This window comes from Stegostoma tigrinum, chromosome 30 (genome assembly GCF_030684315.1).
Source record: "Stegostoma tigrinum isolate sSteTig4 chromosome 30, sSteTig4.hap1, whole genome shotgun sequence".
NCBI lineage: Eukaryota > Metazoa > Chordata > Chondrichthyes > Orectolobiformes > Stegostomatidae > Stegostoma > Stegostoma tigrinum.
Window position 1 is genome coordinate 6,305,070 of NC_081383.1, and position 19,738 is coordinate 6,324,807.

At 45.6% G+C, this 19,738-nt stretch overlaps 1 protein-coding gene across 1 annotated transcript in view; it reads left to right on the forward strand.

The window, feature by feature from the left end:
- Nucleotides 1–2,400: 2,400 nt before the first annotated feature.
- LOC125465855 (beta-1,4-galactosyltransferase 2-like) overlaps nucleotides 2,401–19,738 on the forward strand; it is a 52,511-nt gene continuing 35,173 nt past the window's right edge. The window contains exon 1 of the mRNA XM_048559774.2: nucleotides 2,401–2,790. Within this exon, the coding sequence (XP_048415731.1) occupies nucleotides 2,631–2,790 (160 nt within the window). The 5' untranslated portion in view covers nucleotides 2,401–2,630. The remainder of the gene's footprint in view (nucleotides 2,791–19,738) is intronic.

A 19,738-nucleotide genomic window follows, 5' to 3' on the forward strand; every position in this document is an offset into this window, starting at 1 on the left:
CTAAATAAATCTCGTCCCATTTGGCCCATATCCCTCTAAGCCTATTCATCTACCCATACAGATCCCATTTGAATACTATCATTGCACCAGCTTCCACCTTCTCCTCCAGCAGCTCATTCTATAAACATATTACCCTCTGTGTGAAAACATTGCCCCTTAGGTCCCTTTTAAATCTTTCCCCTCTCACCTTAAACCTATGCCCCTAGTTTTGAACTCCCCCACCCTGGGGGAAAGACCTTTTCTATTCACCCTATCCATGCCCCTCATGATTTTATAAACATTTATAAGGTTACTCCACCCCCCAGCCTTCAATCCTCCAGAGAAAATAGCCCCAGTCTATTCAGCTTCTCCCTATATGCTCAATCCCTCAAGCCTGGCAACATCCTTGTAAATCTTTTCAGAACATCCTTCCGACAGCAAAGAGGCCAGAAACGCATGCAGTATCCCAAAAGTGACCTAACCAATGTCCTGTACAGCCACAACATGTCCTCCCCACTCCTATACTCAATGCACTGCCCAAAAAAGGCAAGCATAGCAAATGTCTTCTTCACCACCCTATGTACCTGCGACTTCACTAAACTATTCAAAATGGTGCCAGGTTGTGGCGACAGTGAAAAAGCTTATTACTGTATTTTACAGTTTTTCCCTCTGTAAAATACGCATGATAATAAGATCATTCATTCAGTCAGTGTATCTTGCCAATAGTACACACTGCTACTGAGCATCGGTGGTGTAGGGAGTATATGTGTGTGGATGTGGTGCCAACCAAGCGTCTGCTTTGTCCTGGATAGTGTCAAGCATCTTGAGTGTTGTTGGGGCTGCACCCATCCAGGCAAGTGGGGAGTATTCCGTCACACTCCTGTCTTGTGCCTTGTAGATGGTGGACAGGCTTTGGAGAGTCAGTAGGTGAGCCTCTACAGGATTCTCGGACTTTAAGCCAGCAGTTCTGCAGCGTTCCCCTTGGTCCCCAGGGAAAGTGACTAATCTTGATGAACTAGAGGAGGCAGAACTTGTCAAAATCAATGGACATCCTGTTGATTGTGTGCTTGCTACAGGAGCAGGTGTCAGTCTCCCATCAGATCACTTAGCTGAAGAAGCAAAAGTTACAGCCTATAAAGGTAAGAGACAAGTTGGTGTAGTGAAATACTTGTCAGAATGTAGGACAAGGTGATGCACATCTTATTTTACTCATTCATGGGGTGCGGGCATCACTCAGCTCTCTATCCTTGGTGAGAGATTTTACAGCGTGGAAAAAGACCCTTTGGCCCATTGTGTCTGTGCTGGTCATAAACATTGATCATTTTAATCCCATTTCTCAACATTGTGCTATATACTATGGTGTTCAGTGGGCTCATCTAACTAGTTCTTAAACGTCTTGAGGGTTCCTGCCTCTACCATCCTTACAGACAGTGAGTTCCAGATACTCCTGGCTGCTCAATGGAAAAAAATTGCCTCAAACCCACTCCTGCTCCTTACCTAGAACTGTGCTGCCTGGTTATTGACCTCTCTAATAAGGTTTTGTGCACCTCAGTCAGAAACCCATTCGGCTTTCTCTGCTTTAAGGAAATAAACCCCATAGCCCAACCAGGGTCCCTGCGTCTCCCAACCCCGGCAACATCCTGGTGAATCTCCTCTACACCACGCCAGTACTGTGACACTCTTCTGTTTGTGCCATTCTCACATGGTTCTTCAGCAACTAACTAACATCTTACTGATCTCCATCATAATCACCACACCCTTTTAACTACCTTATCGACTCATCTAACCACCATCAGTGATCTGTGAACAAGCACAGAGGGATTGTGTCATCCTGAGGGAAGACTGAGAGTGGGAGGACGTGTGTCAGCCTAAGGCAGGAGGGAGAGGGAGAAAGGGAGGGTGTCAGTCTAGGAGAGGAAGGGAGTGTGTCAGCCTGGGGAGGAGACAGAGAGAGAAAGAGGTGTGAATGTGTCAGTTTGGGGGAGGAAAGAAAGGAAAGGGGACGCAGTGTGTCAGTGTTGGGGAGGAGAGAGAGAGAGCGCGAATGTGTCAGTCTGGGGGAGGAAAGAGAGAATGGAAGAGGGGAGGAGAGAAAGAGAATGTGTCAGTGTGGGGGAGGAGTGAGAAGAAAGGGGGAAGGGAATGTGTCAGTGGAGGGGAGGAGAGAGAGGCAGAATGTGTCAGTCTGGGGGAGGAGAGAGACCGAAAGAGAATGCATCAGTCTGTGGGAGGAGAGAGAGATGAAATGTCAGTCTGTGGGAGGAGACAAAGAGGGAGGGACTATATCAGTGTGGAGGAGGAGAGAGAGGTGTGTCAGTGTGGGGGAGGAGAGAGAGAACGGGGGAGGGAATGTGTCAGTGTGGGGGAGGAGAGAGAGAGAGAGAGTGTGTGTGTCAGCCTGGGGGAGGAGAGAGAGAACGGGGGAGGGAGTGTGTGTCAGTCTGGGGGAGGAGAGAGAGAAAGGGAGAGTGTGTCAGACTGGGAGAGGAGAGAGAGAGAGTGTGTCAGACTGAAGGAAGGAGCGGCCGATCTGCTGCGAGCCGGAGCCGGGAGCGGGGGCAGGGGCAGGGGCAGGGGCAGGGGCCGGGGCCGCTGCCCGGGTGGTTGCGGTTGTCTGGGGAGTCGGTACCGGGAGCTGAAGCCGGGGGAACATGCGGTGGAAGGTGATGCTGATGCTGTTTGTCTCCGCTCTCCTGCTCTCCCTGTGGTTCACCAACCTCAGCAACAGCGGCCGCAACCTCAACCCGTGGAGCATCTCCCAGCGCTGGCAGTGGGGCGGCACCGGCACCGGGACCGGGACCCAGAGGACAGGTACGGGGGGGGGGGGGGGGAGTGGGGGGGGGGAGAGAACACCGGGACCCAGAGGACAGGTACGGGGGGGGGGGGACACCGGGACCCAGAGGACAGGTACGGGGGGGGCAGGAACGGGAATGGGGACAGGGACGGGACACCGGGACCGGGATCGGGGGTGCAGGGACACTGGGGGTGGGGACAGGTACGGTGTAGGGGAGGTTCAACACCGAGAGGGCAGGTGCTGGGTGGGGAGGAGAGAGAGGATGGGGTTTGGGCAGGGCAGGGGCATTGGGAGTGGCAGGCATTGGGGAGGAGGGGGAGACGGTAGGGGCAAGGTGCAGGAAAGAGGGAGGGACGGGGGAGAGGAAGTTGGGGAGACGGTCAAGGTTGAGGTAAGAGGGAGGGGATGGGTAGTGATGCTGGGGGTGCCGGGGAAGGGTGTGGGGGGAATTGGAGAGACAAGGGCAAGAGGAGCTACAGAGAGGAATTGGGTGGGGATGGGGATAGTGAAGGAGGCCATGAGGAATGGAGGGAGGATGATGAAAAGTAGGGGAAATTGGGAAATAGAGTAGGAGAGAGGGAAGGGATAAATGGGAGATGTGAGAGGTAGAGAAGGAAGAGGAAGGACATCGGGAAAGAGGCGGAAAGGAGGGGAGAGGGGAGCAGCGAAGGACTGAGGGAAGAAGTAAATAGGGAGAGGACTATGAAGAATAGAAGGAAAGCAATAGGGGGGGAACTGCATTGGAATACAAGAGTATCCAGTGAGAAGAGAAGGAGAGATAACAAGAAAGATGTTGGGATACAGGGAGGGCAAGTTTGGGAGAGATGGGAAGAGAGAATGAAAGAGGAGGAAGGGGGAGAGAGAGCGGAAGATTTGATGGGAGTGTAATGGACAGACTGTCCTTATGGGGTTGGATTTCCTCTGTTCACTCAGAAAATGGATGTTATGACCGTGCATTATTTATTGAAATAGTTTGAGAGCTGGCGCAGCTGTGGAGGCTAAGAGCTGTTTCATATCAATTGCTCACTGCATTTAAAAAACACAATTTACTGAGAAATAATTGCAGAAAGAAATAGAATTTAACCTTTGCATTTTGGCTCCTCACCACCAGCCCACCCCAACTGAGAACCTCAAAGTGGCATATCTTTCTGTAGAGACATTAAACTACTACTTCGCCCTGAGCGGGGGAGTGGAAATGTAAAACAATTAGTTTTCATTTTTGCACATTAATCTCATTACTATTCTCATAATTACCATTTGTCCAGGACGCTGAATTTTGGATCATTTGGGTTAAGATCATGTTCTATCAGTGGGAGCTTTCTGTGTGTGAATTAGTTCTCATGTTTCCTGCGTTATAGCAGTGTCAGCACTTAAATGTACTTCATTGGTTGTGAAGTGCTTTGGGAAATTCTATGGCTGTGTAAAGAGCAATGTAAATGAACGTTCTTCCTTTAATGGGAATGATAATGCATTAAGAATTTTTAGGACTTGGCAAGTGCCTTTCAAGAGACAGTCAGCTGCAGCCTGTAATTGATAAGAGCAATCCTGAAGCAGGAATGATTGTACATAGTCTCACTGTGTCAGGCGGCACTTCTGCCTCTCAGTGCCTGGCACGAATCCACCCTCAGACAACCGGCTGTGTGGAGTTGGCACATTCTCCCCGTGTTTGTGTGCGTTCCCTCCCACATTCCAAAGATGTGTACGTTGGGGTGGATTGGCCATGCTAAATTGTTCATAGTGTCCAGGGATGTGGTGAATTAGCCAGGGTTACAGGGATAGAGTACGGGGTGGGTCTGAGTGGGATGGTCTTCAGAGGGTTAGTGTGACTCAGTGGGCCAAATGGCCTGCTTCCATGTTGTAGGCGTTCTATGGTTCTAAGTCATTTCTGAAGAAGAGTCATACCAGACTCAATTTAACTGAAGGGCCTAGGTCCAAAACGACAGATTTTGTGTTCCTAAGTTGCTGCTTGGCCTGCTGTGTTCATCCAGCTCCATACTTTGTTATCTCAACTTAACTCTTTATTGTTGTACCTTACAAGGGGAGGTCTGTGGATTGCAGTATATTGGAGATTTTATTTAATATAAGCTAAGGCCACAGCAGTTCCTTTACAAATATTGGTACCAACAGCAGAGAAGTTGAAAAATCATAGGTTGAAAATAAAATTTATTGCAGGATCTGTTTTAAGAAAACCTTGACTGCACAGTGCAAGCATAATCGGGGGCTACCCTGATGATGCAAGAGATGTCATGTCATGAGATGAAACCAGGGTGTAATGGATGTTAAAACAGAAGATGGGAGGGTGTGTAAAATTGAAACAGCTTTAAAATGAAAAATCTTCAAAGGGGGATACTTAAAACAAGGACTCTATAACATGGCTTTTAGGGATTCATAGTTTATTTTCATGAGTGCAAATGCAAATCTCAATTAACTTTAGGGCTAGAGCTGTGTGATTGAGACAGTCATAGTATGTAAGTCAAGGAGCATTATTTGTAAATTAATGCATTATCAACCAAACATAGAAAGCAATTAATGATTGACTAATTTGCATGTGTTACGTGTATGAATTTTCAAAAAGCGTTTAAAAATGCCTACTGATAGCAGGTTTTGTAGCAGAACAGAATGATTCAACTATGAAGGATTAAACTGGTGTATTACTTAGATGCAGTGGACAGTGCTGTTGGCAAGCTAGCATTAGGACCGTAGCAGTCTTTGAGTACACACTGATGATCTGGACCTGGGAGATATAGGACTTGTATCTGGAGCCATAGAAACATACAGGACAGAAGAGGCCCTTTGTCCAATTGAGTCAGTACCAATAAAAACCACTTTAAATCTACTCTGGTCCCACTTTCCAGCACTTGGCCCGTAGTCTTGAATGTTATGACTGTTGTCAGAATGTAGTAAAGTAGTGAGGATGAGATCAGGTATCAGACGTAGAGAGAAACACTGGAATTAGACAAAAGCATCATCAGGTGGAATTTAACATAGACATTTTGGTTGGGTGGAAGGTAACACAAATGAATGGTCTTTAGGAGGTACAGGTACAGAGAGGCATAGATTTGGTTAGTGGGTGTTTAATAGCCCCAGTTTTTTTCGCCGTTGAAGGAATGCTAACCAAAAGACTCAGATAAAAGATAATCAACAAAAAAAAACCAGGGGCAATGTGAGGAAATTGTTTATTTAAATAAACCACAAATAGTTGTGTTCTGGAACAAGCTGCCTGAAAGGGTGGGTGCTGCATGAATGAATGATAGCTTTTGGAAGTGAACTGGCTGAAAGGCAAACCTGGGACAGAATGACAGAGCTAGGGGTAAATAGAAAGGAAAGGCTACTTTATCTCTCTGTGTTGCAATCAGTTTCCTGGCCATGATCCTCCAGCATTGGACTTATTTTGTGATTGTGCCAATCATTCTAATCCTTATCAACCTCACCCTTTCAGTTGCTGACTTAGAGGCAGTGTGTTACTTGTTCAAAAGGTTGTTCATAGTTAATAAACAACAAAATGGAGTGACATTGCTGCTTCTGAGATTATTAGACACCTCAAAGAACTTAACAGGAGAGATATTGAGCAAATGTTTTTAAAAGTTCTGGCAGCGTGTGTTTGGGGGCAAGTACTTGAAGAGTGGGGCTGAAACATTAGCTCAGTTATTCTCTTCCATAAATGCTGCCAGACCTGCTGAGTTTCTCCAGCACTTTGTTTTTAATTGTTACAGATTTGCAGCATCTGCAGTTCTCTTTCAAAACTCTGAAATAAAACAGTGTCTTGAAGGAGGAAAGAGAACGAGGGAATTCCAGAGATGGTGGAGTCCTTAAAATTGGGAATGCACATTATAATGTAGCTCATGTAAATTAGCAGATTCAGGGCAGTGGATGAATGGGACATGATCTGAGATGGTGTATCAGTAGTGGTGTTTTTAAAGCTTCATTGCATGCAGGTGGAAGATGCACCATCCACGTAAGTGTTGGCATAGTCTGCAGGTGAGGGTAACAATAGGAAACATGCCAGGAATGTGACCGAGTTGGTGCATGACCGCAAGTTCATCTTCCGGTCAGGCACAACACCAAGACTGCAACAAAAAGTAGAAATTGCCAGAGAAACTCAGCAGGTCTGGCAGCATCTATGGAGAGAAAGCAGAGTTAACATTTCGGTCCAGTGACCCTTTCTCGGAACTGATTGTGTGTAGGAAAAGGTGAATGCATGGAAAACATGGGGTTTTGTGCGTTTGGGCCTAAGTGAGTAGATAGGCAGAGAAGGGGCCTAGAGGGAGAGAGACACAGTTAGGCAGATATAGAGATAGAAAATGGTATGCCAGCAAGATTGCCAAGATGATAGCGGGGACCATAAATAGATGGAAATGGGTTGGCTGTGCTGAAAACAGCCTAAGTTGTAGCAGGGCCAGGGTTGTGGGAATGGGTAGAGGTCCAAGATAGCAAAGTGGTCTAGTTCAGCCTTTAGGCTGTTACTGGCAAATGGGGGTGGAAAAAAAATCCAGAAAAAAAGCATTCAGTTGGAGGAAGCACCTAATGAGCTAAAGAGAAATTTAGTGCAAAAAGCTCTACCAAGTCGACACTTGAGATTGTGAATTGCACGTCCACAAATCCAGAATTTTTCTCCCTTGGATGTGTCTTGCAGGTGCCGGAGACAAGGGCAATGTGGACACTAACAGGAGAACGGAATCTTCTTATCACTCATGCGTTACCAGTCATGATTGTGTTGGCAATTGGGTACAGCACTGACGTGACTGGAGCTCATTGTGAACTGAAATCTACACTAAACAATACTGTGGCCCAGGCCATTGTGGACTCCAGACAGTCATTGAAGTCCACAGCACAGAAAAGGGCCCTTCAGCCCATATGGGTCCCGTGTAAGAGAGTCTGTGCCAGTCAAAAACAACCGCCTTACTATTCTAGTCCCATTTTCCAGCCTGTTGGCACATGGCTTTGTATGCCTTAGCATTGCAATTGCACATCTAACTATTTCTACCAGGTTTACAGGCAGTGTGCTCTAGATTCCCACCACCCTCTGGGATGGAAAAATGTCTTTACTCTCAGCCCGCTTCATAATGAATCCAATTATACTGAACAATCTAAACTGGATCTCTTTCTCTTCATGAACCGACCTGTAAGCTTTTAAAATGATTGTTGGTGTTCACTCCTGAGACAGAAATGTGTTTGAGTCATCGCTTTTGACTGCAATTGATGTTGGGACTTGTCATCACTTGCCTCGATGGGGGAGCAGTAACAAATTCTGGCAGTACCTATTTTTGTGTCATCACCGTTCTTGGTTGTGATTTCTGGGGTCTAGTACCTGTCGGTCAGCTCCATTATAAGGCCATGAATATCAGAATTAGGCCATTCAGCCCATCAAGTTCATGCCACAGTTCAATGAGATCATGGCTGATCTGATCACCTTCAACTCCACCTTCCTGCCTTTTCACCCACAACCCTTGAATCCCTTAGAGATTAAAAATTAGTCGGTCTCTGTCTTGAATATGCTTAATGACTCAGCCTTGATGACCCTATGTGGCAAAGAATTCCACAGATTCAGCTCCTCCCCCCCCCAACCCTGGGAGAAAAATTTCTTCCTCATCGTCGTTCTAACTGGGTGACCCCTTGCTCTGAGATTATACCCCCTTGTGCTGCTCTCTCCTTTAAGGAGAAACCTGGGAGAACTAATCTGTTCTTTTTGGATGGTGTGTGCAGGTCTGCTCAAACAAAACTCTTGAGGGCAATGGGGGCCCCTCTGTTTAGTGCCTCGACTACAAGATGGCAGCGATCAGCACTCTGTCCGTCTCAGGAGTGGCGCCTGGATTTTGAGTGCAGGCCTCTGGAGTCAGACTTGAACTCATGACAGGCTGACTCAGAATCTAATCAAAATGCCACTGTTGGCACAAACATTTCCTTTTGAAATGTTCTCTTGCTTATATTGGACCATTGTTGCTTTACCCAGGCACCTTGCATTTTGTTTGAATTGAGGAGAAATCCCCATTCCCACTGATTATATCCAGCATGACACCACCTTTATACAAAAACTGTACAAAGAATGCATCTAAGTGGGAAATATGTGCTGCATACGTAAAAAAGCATTCGCAACAAGTCCACACAGGACAGATTACGTTACGGGGCAGGGATGTAGGGAGAGAGATAACAAGGTGTAGAGCTGGATGAACCCAGCAGGCCAAGCAGCATCAGCGGAGCAGGAAAGCTGACGTTTCGGGCCTCGGGCCTCGACCCTTCATCAGAAATGTAGGGTGTTGGCTACCAGCCCTATTCTGGCAATCTGAGCAGTAAAACTGAGGCCTGTTGGTGTTTAAATTTCACACTGATGCATCCCATTCAAACGTTGAATATTTGCAAATTACCTCCTAGATATCGCCAAATGGGTAACTTCCCCAGCCTCCCTACCCACTTCGCACAAATCCCACTTAATTATAAGCTGGGAGATGAAGCTCTGTGCGCACCCATCTCTCTCACGGGACCCATATCCTGTGCCTTCCTGAGCCATGAATAAAGTGTGGGCATCCAGAGTTTAGAGGGATTGGCTTTGGGGTTCTGGTGATATGAGCGAACACCATTTTATGCAATGAGGAGTTAGGATTTGGTTTGGTTCTCGCTAATTGGCAATGTCTGTGACTAGCTTGTTCTTGAGGTACCATAGGTTGTAGTTGTGGTGTGGAAGGAGGTTCAGGAGGGATTTTCAAAGGGGAAATGTAAGGGAGAATAATTCTGTTGAAGAAAAAGTGTGGGGTGGGGGTGATGGAAACTAATTGTCCATTCAAAAATCCACTATGGGCACAGTGGCCTCAATGGTCTCTTTTATGGTATCTCATTCCAGTCCTGGCAGAGCTGATGAGTGTTGACCCAACATGTTTCTGACATCCCCGGTTGTACATTTATCCTGTTATATCAGGAATGCTTTGAGTACCGAGATTCATGAGCGCCGTAAGTGGACTAACCTGGTCCAAAGGTTGCACCTTGTGCAAAGTTGTTGGGTTATTTGTGAACCAAAGCCTTCAAGTACATTACCTGTTTGTTGTCACAATGCTATCAGTGGGAGCTTGTTTTACAGAACTTGACAGCTGTGTCTCCCACATTACAACGGTGACTGCTCTGCAAACAATATGTTGTTGACTAGTCAGAAATTTTGAACATCCTCAGGTGTTGAAAGTTTAGTAGAAACGCAAAGTCTTTTTCAAACTATTCTGGAGATCTGTTTAGGCCAAAACAGGCTGCAAAGTAGCCCTCATGGAAATCACTTGAAATCTTCTCTTTTAAACCTCTAATTGGAAGGGGCCTAATGTCATGTTGATGCAAAATTTTAGCTTCCTGTTCGGCAGCAAGTGAGAGACAAACCACAGGGGATGTTAACACCAAGGAAATGTTAACACCAAGGAAATGTACAGAGCAAAGACTCACCAAGGTATCACCAATGATTTAAAATGAGTACAATGAGCAGAGATTTGAGGGGCTGGGTGAATTTCTACTGGAGAATTGCATTTCAGCGGATGTTCAGCAAACAATGGAAGGGTTTGATGAGAATAGGGTAGAATTTCTTGAATGGATAATGAGTGATGGAGAGACATCTGTTTGAAAAGATGTCACAAAAAGACCGAGGGGAGATCCAAAAACATTTCTTTGTAGAATCGTAGAGCAGAAAGGGGCCATTTGATTCACTGTACCAGTGTTTCAGCGATAATTTGAAGAAGTTGGAAGTGTTCTCCTGGGAGAAAGGAAGATTTGAAAGGGAATTTGATAGAGTTTTCAAAATGTCAGCATGGTTGGTTAGACTTGATAGAGAGAAGTGGTTTCCGCTTGTAAAAGGAAAAGAGAATGGAGGGCATAGATTTAAAGTGATGTGAGCAGAAATCTTTTACATACAGCAAATAGTTCGGGTATTGAAATCAATGCCTGGAAATGTGATGGAGGCAGATTCAATTGGGACATTCGAAAGGGGCATTGGATGGCTATTTGGACAGACAGAACGTGCAGGATATAGAGAAAATGCAGGAGATTGGCACTGGATAGTAGAACCGGTGAAAGGCTGAAAGGCCTCCTCTGCACTGTAACAATTCTTTAATTCTGCCAACACTTTGACAGAGCCACCTCAGTAATTCCACTCCCATATTCTTCCCCTTAGCTCAGCGATATTTCCCTTTTCCAAATAATTACCCAGTTTCCTTTTGGAAAGTTCCTGTTGAATTTGCTTCCATTCCCCTTTCAGGCAGTGCCTTCCAAGTCACTACAAAAACTTCGTCTTTCCATCTGGTTTGTTTGTCACTTCTCTTAAGTTCGTCCTCCGGTTTCCAACCGACCACAAATGGATTCGCTCTGTCTATTGCAGTCGAGACCCGTACAAGATGTTGAAACCTCTTTACAAAATCTCCCATGATTATTTTTGCTCTGAGGAGAGTGATGATAGCAACTCCAGTCAATATTATTCAGCTCTCTGATGAAGGGTCTAGGCCCAAAACGTCAGCTTTTGTGCTCCTGAGATGCTGCTTGGCCTGCTGTGTTCATCCAGCCTCACATTTTATTATCATTATTCAGGGAATGCTTTATTTAACAATAAAACCACTCACCATATGTGGGAGTTGTTGGTCGAGTCAGCATTTATTGCTCATCCCTAGTTGCCCGTGAGTGTTGTCAGCTGCATTTCTGAGCCACCTCAGTCCGTGTGTGCTAAGGTATGCTTGAAGCTGCGATCTTTGCAGTTTTTACAATGTGAGAAATTCGATATTTTGGATCGGAAGCTCTGAGCTCTGCAGGGATGGCTGGGCCATGGGATTAGATTTGCCTTATGCTGGAAAAGACCCAAGCACAGACGCAATGGCTCAAATGGTTCCCCCATTCATTCGGCAGAAGCCCTCACCTCGGTTCAAAACCCAGGAAAAATGACAAACAGGATCTTAAAGGATGAGGGACTGGGGAGGTTCTGTATGCAAAGGGACCTGTTTGTCCTTCTGTATCCGTCTCTGTAGGTGCTGCAAGCAATTAGGAAGGCCGGTGTGCCATTTGCTTTCATCACAAACAAATCTGAATTCAGGAGTAAAGATCTCTTTCCTGCAATTTGTTTAGAGCCTCGGTGGGTGGTGGTGTGGAGTTTTGCTGTCTTTATCTAAAGCAAGATGAATCTGCCCTGGTGGGAGTGCGATGGAAATTCACCATCATGCTCCCTGGGATGGTGGGATCGTTTTGAGGAGAGTGCTCCAGAGTTTTGAAGGAGGAGGAGGGGTGACCATGTTGAAGCTGAGGGTGTGACCGACTGGGTGTAGGAAGGACATTTACTCTGGCAGATGGAGTTTAAAATTAGGGAACCAAATCGTAAGAGGGTACACCACTTAAGTCTGAGATAAGGAGGAATTATTTCACTTGGAGCATGCTGAATCCATTTGAATTTATGACCACAGAGGGTGGCAGCTCAGTCAATGAACAGGTTAAAGATAACAACTAACAGACGTTTCTGGAGACTAACAACATTGGGGGATATGGGAAGAGTGCGAGAAGTGGTATTGACGTAGATAAAGTCATACAGCACAGAAACGGACCCTTCGGTCCAACCTGTCCATGCCAACCATAATCCCAAACTAACCTAGTCCCACCTCCCTGCTCCTGGCCCAAACCTTACCTATTCATGTACTTTTCTAAATGCCTTTTAAATGTTGTGGTTGTACTCACATCCACCACTTCCTGAGAGAGTTCATTCCACACGTGAACCACACTCTGTGGAAAAATAACAAACTTTTTTAAATCTTTCTCCTCTCAGTTTAAAAATATGCCGCTCAATCTTGAAATTCCCCCATTCTGGGTAAAATACACCTGCCATTCACCCTAACAAGGCCCCCATGATTTTATAAAGCTCTCTATGGTCATTCCTCAACCTCCTACGCTCCAGTGAAAAGGTCCCAGCTAATTCCGCCTGTCCTTATAACTCAAAGCCCCCAATCCTGGCCATGTCCTGGTAAATCATTTCTGAACCCTCTACAATTTGATAATATGCCTTCTACTGCAGGGCGACCAGAACTGCACACAGAACTCCAGAAGAGCCCTCACCGATGCACTGTACAATGTCAACGTGACATCCTAACTCATACTACGAGGGGAAGCGATGGCCTACGGTATTATCACTGGACTGTTAATCTAGAGACCCAGATACTGTTCTGGGGACCCAGGTTCAAATTCCCGCGATGGCAGGTGGTGGAATTTGAATTCAATAAATATCTGGAATTGGGAATCTAATGATGACCATGAATCCGGTGCTGATTGTTGGAAAAACCCATCTGGTTCACTAATGCCCTTTAGGAAAGGAAACTACCATCATTACCTGGTCTGGCCTACATGTGACTCCAGACCCACAGCAATATGGTTGACTTATAACCACCCTCTGGGCAATTAGGGATGGGCGATAAATGCTGCCTGGCCAGTGACACCCTCATCCTGTGATTGAATAAATAACAAAGAAACCCTCAAAGTGATCAATCATGATCTAACTGAATAGAATTCTATTCCCAGGTTTAATATGTTACTCTGCTAGTTTTTCTAATTGAAAGGTTATGGAGAATGAGCGGGAAATCGCAGTTGAGGCCTAGCTGAGGTCAACCAGCATTGTATTAAATGTTGGAGCAGTTCCAAGGGGCTGAATAGCCTACCATGATAGGGTTAGGGTTAGCTGCTTATCCACCTGTTTTTCACAATGAAGAGGGTGTCTACCTCTACCACTGTTTCCAACAACAAGTTTCATACTCCTATCTCCAACTGAAAATAATTACTACCTCCAGTCTAATCCTTCTGAAAACTGTAAATCTATGTGCCTGGGTTACTGACTGCTTTGATGAGACTGTGAAGGGCTACCAACACTGGGAGATATGTAATAGAAAGGGGTCCTTCTTATCCAGTCTGTGAGAACATGTTATTTTATACACTTCAACTACATTTCCCCTTAGCCTGCTGTATGTCAAAGGGCCCAACTCTAGCCTCTCCAGTCTGTCCTCAAGCTTAGTTAACCAGATGACATCCTCCTAAATTCTCTGTATCCCCCCTCTATTGCAATCCCCTGTCTCCTGTGTTGTGGTGCACAGAATTGCAGGGAATACTCTGACTCCGGAATAATGGGAATGCTGGCATAGATTTGAGGGGCTGAATGGACTACACCTGCTCTTTATGTTGCGATATTCCTAATGTTTTATACACTTCCAGTTGTAGGGAAAATGCAGGAGAGTGGCGCCAAGACAGTAAATCAGACAAGAACACATTGAACAGCAGAGCAGAATCAGTGGGCTGAATGCCTATGTTTAATGGTTCCCTTTTACCCTAAGCCATAGTTGATACAGGAAACTATCTTACCCCTTTCTGACCTCACCCACCTGACCAGTCACTTTCACAGAACACACATGCTCCAAGATCCCTCTGCTTCTACTCCCACTTCCAAATAAGGAATGGTTTAATAAGATCCCATCAAGACAGATGCTTCTCCTTTTTAACATCAGGCCACAAAAACCCCAAATGTTTTAGCTCGGGCTCAGAGCTGGTGGCGAAAACTTCTGCTTAATCAGAAACAGAAGTTGCTGGAATAGCTCAGCAGATCTGGTAGCATCTATGGTGAGAAAGCAGAGTTAACTTTTCAGGTCAAGAACCGAAATAGTAACTCTGAATTCTCTCCACAGATGCTGCCAGGCCTACTAGGCAACTTCAGTTATTGCTTCTGTTTCTGATTGACAGCACCCGCAGTTCTTTTGTTTTTAATTTCTTCTGCATCATAAACCTGGGATTGTGCACCCAATCTGGGTGGTGGGGTGTCATAGAGTCTGAATGGCTATAGCGATGTGTATTTTTCCCTTCCCATGTACGTTGTATACAGGAGCAATGGACAGTGATGGTCAAGGGTCCAGTTTTCTCTGCCACGTGGCTGACCAGGAAACCCCTCCCACTCTCACTGCCTGCCATTAGCATGCGTTTAGGAAGGATGGAAGGTTACTAATTGGTCCATATGCTGCATTATGTACGTGCCTTCCCTTGACCATCAAGGCCTGGGGTGGGATCAGAGAATCCCTACAGTGTGGGAACAGGCCATTCAGCCCAAGATGTCACACTGACCCTCCGAAGAGCATCCAATCCAGACCCATTCCCCTACCCCTGCTTTTTCCCATGTCTAACACACCTAACATCAACATCCCTGGATGCTCTGGGACAATTTAGCGTGGCCAATACACCCATGCTGCACATGTTTGGACTTTGGGAACAAACTGGAGCACCCAGAGGAAACCCACGCAGCTGCAGGGAGATCGTGCAGAGTCCACACAGACAGTCACCTGAGGGTGGAATCGAACCCGGGTCCCCGGAGATGTGAGGCAGCGGTGCTAACCACTGGGCCACCGTGCTGCCCATCTGAACCCAGAGCTTCTGGTTCAGGAAAGGACATGAGCCACTACATCATGCAGTCTCCTACAGACAGCACCTGGTGTTATCCCTTTGTGCCTGACCCTGTGAAGCCCAAATCTAAGTCAGAATATGTTACAGCAGCAAGGGGATCATTTATATATTTCTGCTGACAATTTGGAAAGTCCTTTGAGGTCAGAGGGTTTCCTTATTTTTATTCCAACTGTTTTTATTTCGTGTTTTTTTTGATTCTCGGCTGGGACTGTATGTTGTGTTTATTCTGGCTCGTTTAATCCTGTCAGCTAGGACTCTCCAACACACTGTTGTTGTGTTTCAGCTATGTAATCCTGCTAGTCACATGAGGAACAATTACAGTGAGTGGAAAACCAGTAGTGGTTCGGTTCACTAACCTTCCCGCAGGCAAACAGAGGTTGCTGGAGAAACTCTGCAGGCCTGGCAACGTCTGTGGAGTTGGAAACACAGTTAACATTTTGAGTCTAGTCTCACTCTTCTTTAGAACTGGTTCTCAGTGAATTCTCCCAGTTCCTGACCCTGTTCTACCATTCAGTGAGATCGTGGTCAATGACGGACTGATGTTCTGTGTCTTATCTCCATTCCTCCCACTTTCCTCCATATTCTCAAATACCTCGGACTAGTGAAAACCTTGGTCTCCAATATAAGACCACAAGATGTAGGAGGCCATTCAGCCCATCAAATCTGATGCAACTTTCCACGAAATCTGATAATCCTCAACTCCACTTTCCTCTCTGTTCCCCATAAGTCTTGATTCCCTCTCTGATAAAAATTTCTCGACCTCAGCCTTGAATAAATAGAACGATCCAGTCTCAACAGTCCTTGGTGGTAAAGAATTCCACAGATTCAGTACCCTCTCAGACAAGAAATTGGCCCTCATTTCTGACTTAAATGGATGACCCTTTATTCTGAGATTAAGTCCCCCAGGGGAAATAAACTTTTTGCATCCATCCTGTCAGGTCCTTAAGAATCTTGTGTGTTTCAACATAGTCTCCTCTTATTCTTTTAAACTCTATTTAAATCTATTAATTGAGTTAGCATTGACTGTATTTTGCGGGAGAGGGGTTCCAAAGTTCTACCAATTCATCTATGAAGAAATGTTTTATAATTTTTCTCCTGAATGGCCTGCCTCAGATTTTCAGGCTGTTGATTTGTCCTAGATTCCCCTGATGGTTTAATACTTCCCGGCCTACTCCATCATCTGCATTCAACATTCTAAAACCTCAGCTTTAGTTACCAAATAGCGGGTATGCAATACAAGAAAGGAACAACTTTACAATGTGATGCTGCAAACTTAAATAGCACCTTTTACACCTCAGGGTGAGGGCACATCTGGTCTTGTAGAGAGCATGAAAGATACAGGGCCTCTGTTGTGAAGAAAAGTACAGTTTCTGACTGGGACATGACAGTGACATCTTTCCCAAAAAAGGAGAAGGCACACCATCATCTAATGGCATTGTGGGTCAACCCAGAGCAAGTGGACGGCCAGTTCAAGAAGGCAGCTCATCACCACCACCTTAAGGGCAACTAGGCACAAGCAATAGATGCTGATCCAGCCAGCAACACCCACGTCCCTCAAATGAGTTCTTAAAAACCCACTCCCAATGAGAAGAGGGGATTGAGATTTCAGATTCCCAGATCACTGGGACCGTTTCTGGGGAAGGTGGGACATGTACAGACAGGACAGCCTACCCCTCACTCACATTGGGACCAACATGCATGCAGGTAGTTTGCTCATGCTGTTGAGAGGCGTTGAAACTAACCTGGCAGGGCCTGGGGAAACACAGAATATCAATAAAACAGAGACATATCGTGCTACAGCAGAGGAAGCAAATCATAGTGAGTTGAGCTATTTCAAGTGTCACAAAAGTAAGGTAAGGCTCAGTGGTCTTTACACTAATACTAGGGGTGTAGCAGGAAAGATTGATGAGTTAATAGCGTGATTGACACTTGGAGGTGTGATATTGTTGCTATCACAAGTATAATTGAGGGAAAGGCTGGACTGGCAACTTAACATTCTGGGGCATAGGATCTTTAGGTGAGGCAGAGAAGGGCTACCAACACTGGGAATATGTAAGCATGGACATTGACAGAAGGTGCGATAGGTTTGGACTGTACTGGATCCTCCAGCGCTCCCTCCCAGGGATGAACAGACCACTGGAACTCGATTTCATCGGAGGACTAACCTCTGGGCCATGTGTGGAGCGGTCACAGAACAGGAGAGGAAATTGCAGAAGCTATGGCGTTATGTACAGAGATGGATAATGAACGCATTGGCAAAATGCAAAATTGGTCCTTCATGTAGTTTAACTTGCAGCATTACATTATCTCACCAACTGGAATGTTTAATGCAACTGGACGTTGAGTGTGCAAGAGGTGTGTTTCTGAAAGATCATGACTGTCTAAACACCTGGCTATCCCTGAAAAGTTGCGTTTTGTTTTCATGATGCTGTGAAAGGCTGCTGCCAGTTGGAAATACAGGACCTAGTGTATCCCAGCCTTCCAGAGACACAGGAGAGAAACAGACTATTCAGCCCATCAGGTCTGCTCTGCCATTCAGCCGTGGCTGACTCTGAGCTCCACTTTCCCACCTTTTCCCCAGAACCCTTGATTCCATCACTGACTAAAATCTGTCTATCTCAGCCTTAAATCGCTTCATAACCCACCCTAATATCTGAAGTAAAGAATTCTATAGTTTCACAACTCTCTGAGAGAAGAAATTACCCCTGTTTTGTGTCTTAAATATCTACTATTCTAAGTACACCCTCTGGCCCTGGATTCTCCCACAAGGGAAAATAACTTCTCTGCATCGACTCCTTCGACTCCTGTAAGAATCTAGTATGTTTCAACAACATCACTGCTCATTTTTCTAAATTCCAATGAGTACAAGCCCAATCTACTCAACCTGTCTTCAGAAGACAGTCCCTCCTTACCTGGAATCAGCCTAGTGAACCTTCTCTGCACTGCCTCCAATGCCAGTGTATATTTCTTCAAATAAGGGGCCCAAAACTGTTTGCAGTATTCTAGTTATACAAAGCACTAGCTATGGTATGGTGTTAGCAAAACCTCCAACTATGAGTCTGTTACAAAATTAAAGGAAGAACATTGTGTTTATATAATAGCATGGTAAACTCTGTCAGCATGAGAATTGAATCCACGCTGTTAACTTCACAGGCTTGTTGCAAAGTTGGAAACATGACAGCCAGTTTGCAAGCAGCAAGCTCCTGCATACAGCAATGTTCTTCCACGATCACTTATTGCTCATTTAATTGCCCTGCAGACATTGGTGGTCAGCTGTCTTCTTGCAGCACCACAGTCCCTTTTGTTTAGGTCGACTTGCAACATACCATCATGACTTGAAGACGTATCATGTATGTGGCTTGGAACTTGCCCGTAATGTGGTAATGATCAGATAATGTTTGTGTCAAACAAAAAAAACAGAAATTGCCAGAGAGGCTCAGCCCGTCAGGCAGGATCTTTGGAGATGAAAACAATAGAGATACATACATAAATAAAATATATCAGGGGTATACATAAGTTGAATGGCAGGTGCTTTTTCTTTCGGATGGTGGATTTAAAGACTTCGGGGGGCATATTTTAAGGTGAGAGGAGAAAGATTTAAGACAGACATGAGGGAAATGTAATTTTTTTATGAAGTGGTTCATGTGTGGAATGAACTTCGAAAGGTAACATTGGACATAGGTACAGTTATAGTTTAAAAGACATTTAGATGAGTACATGAGTACAAAATGTTTGGAAGGACATAGGCCAAGTGCAAGCAGTTGGAACCAGTTTAATTTGGGAACATGGCCAGCATTGGCTGCTTGGACCGATAAGTCTGTTTCATGCTGTGTGATACCAAAGTGTGGGGCTGGATGAACACGGCAGGCCAAGCAGCATCTTAGGAGCACAAAAGCTGACATTTTGGGCCAAGACCCTTCATTGTGCTCCTGAGATGCTGCTTGGCCTGCTGTGTTCATCCAGCTTCACACTTTGTTATCTTGGATTCTCCAGCATCTGCAGTTCCCATTATCTCTCTTCATGCTGTACGAGTCTTGTTTCAAAGAAGGTCACAAGATTTGAAATGTTAACTCTGTCTCTCTCCAGCACTTTCCGTTCCTGCACGATAAAATGACGTACTGCTGATGCTGGAGATTTGGAGCCAAAACAGAAGTTGCTGAAGAAACTCAGCAGATCTGGCAGCATCTGCGGAGAGAAACGGAGTTAACTTTTTGAGTGCAGTGGCACTTCTTTAGAAAGAAAAAAGTCCCTGAAACTCGCTGCTATGCCTTGCAGTTGTGGCTGTCAGAGATGACAGAACGGGCCCTACTTTACTGTGCCAGCTGGAAGACAGTGTCCCTTGTCAGTGCAGCACTCCCTCAGCGTGACAGTGGACTGTCGGTCTAGGTTCTGAAGTGGGGCTTGAACCTGTGACCTTCTGCAATCAGGCAAGCTGAGCTGTGTGCTGTGAGCTTGCTCAATTTGCACGGCACTTGACAAAGCCTCTGGGAAAGGAGAACCCAAAACATACTCCACAGCTCTAGGGATCCAGGTTCAATT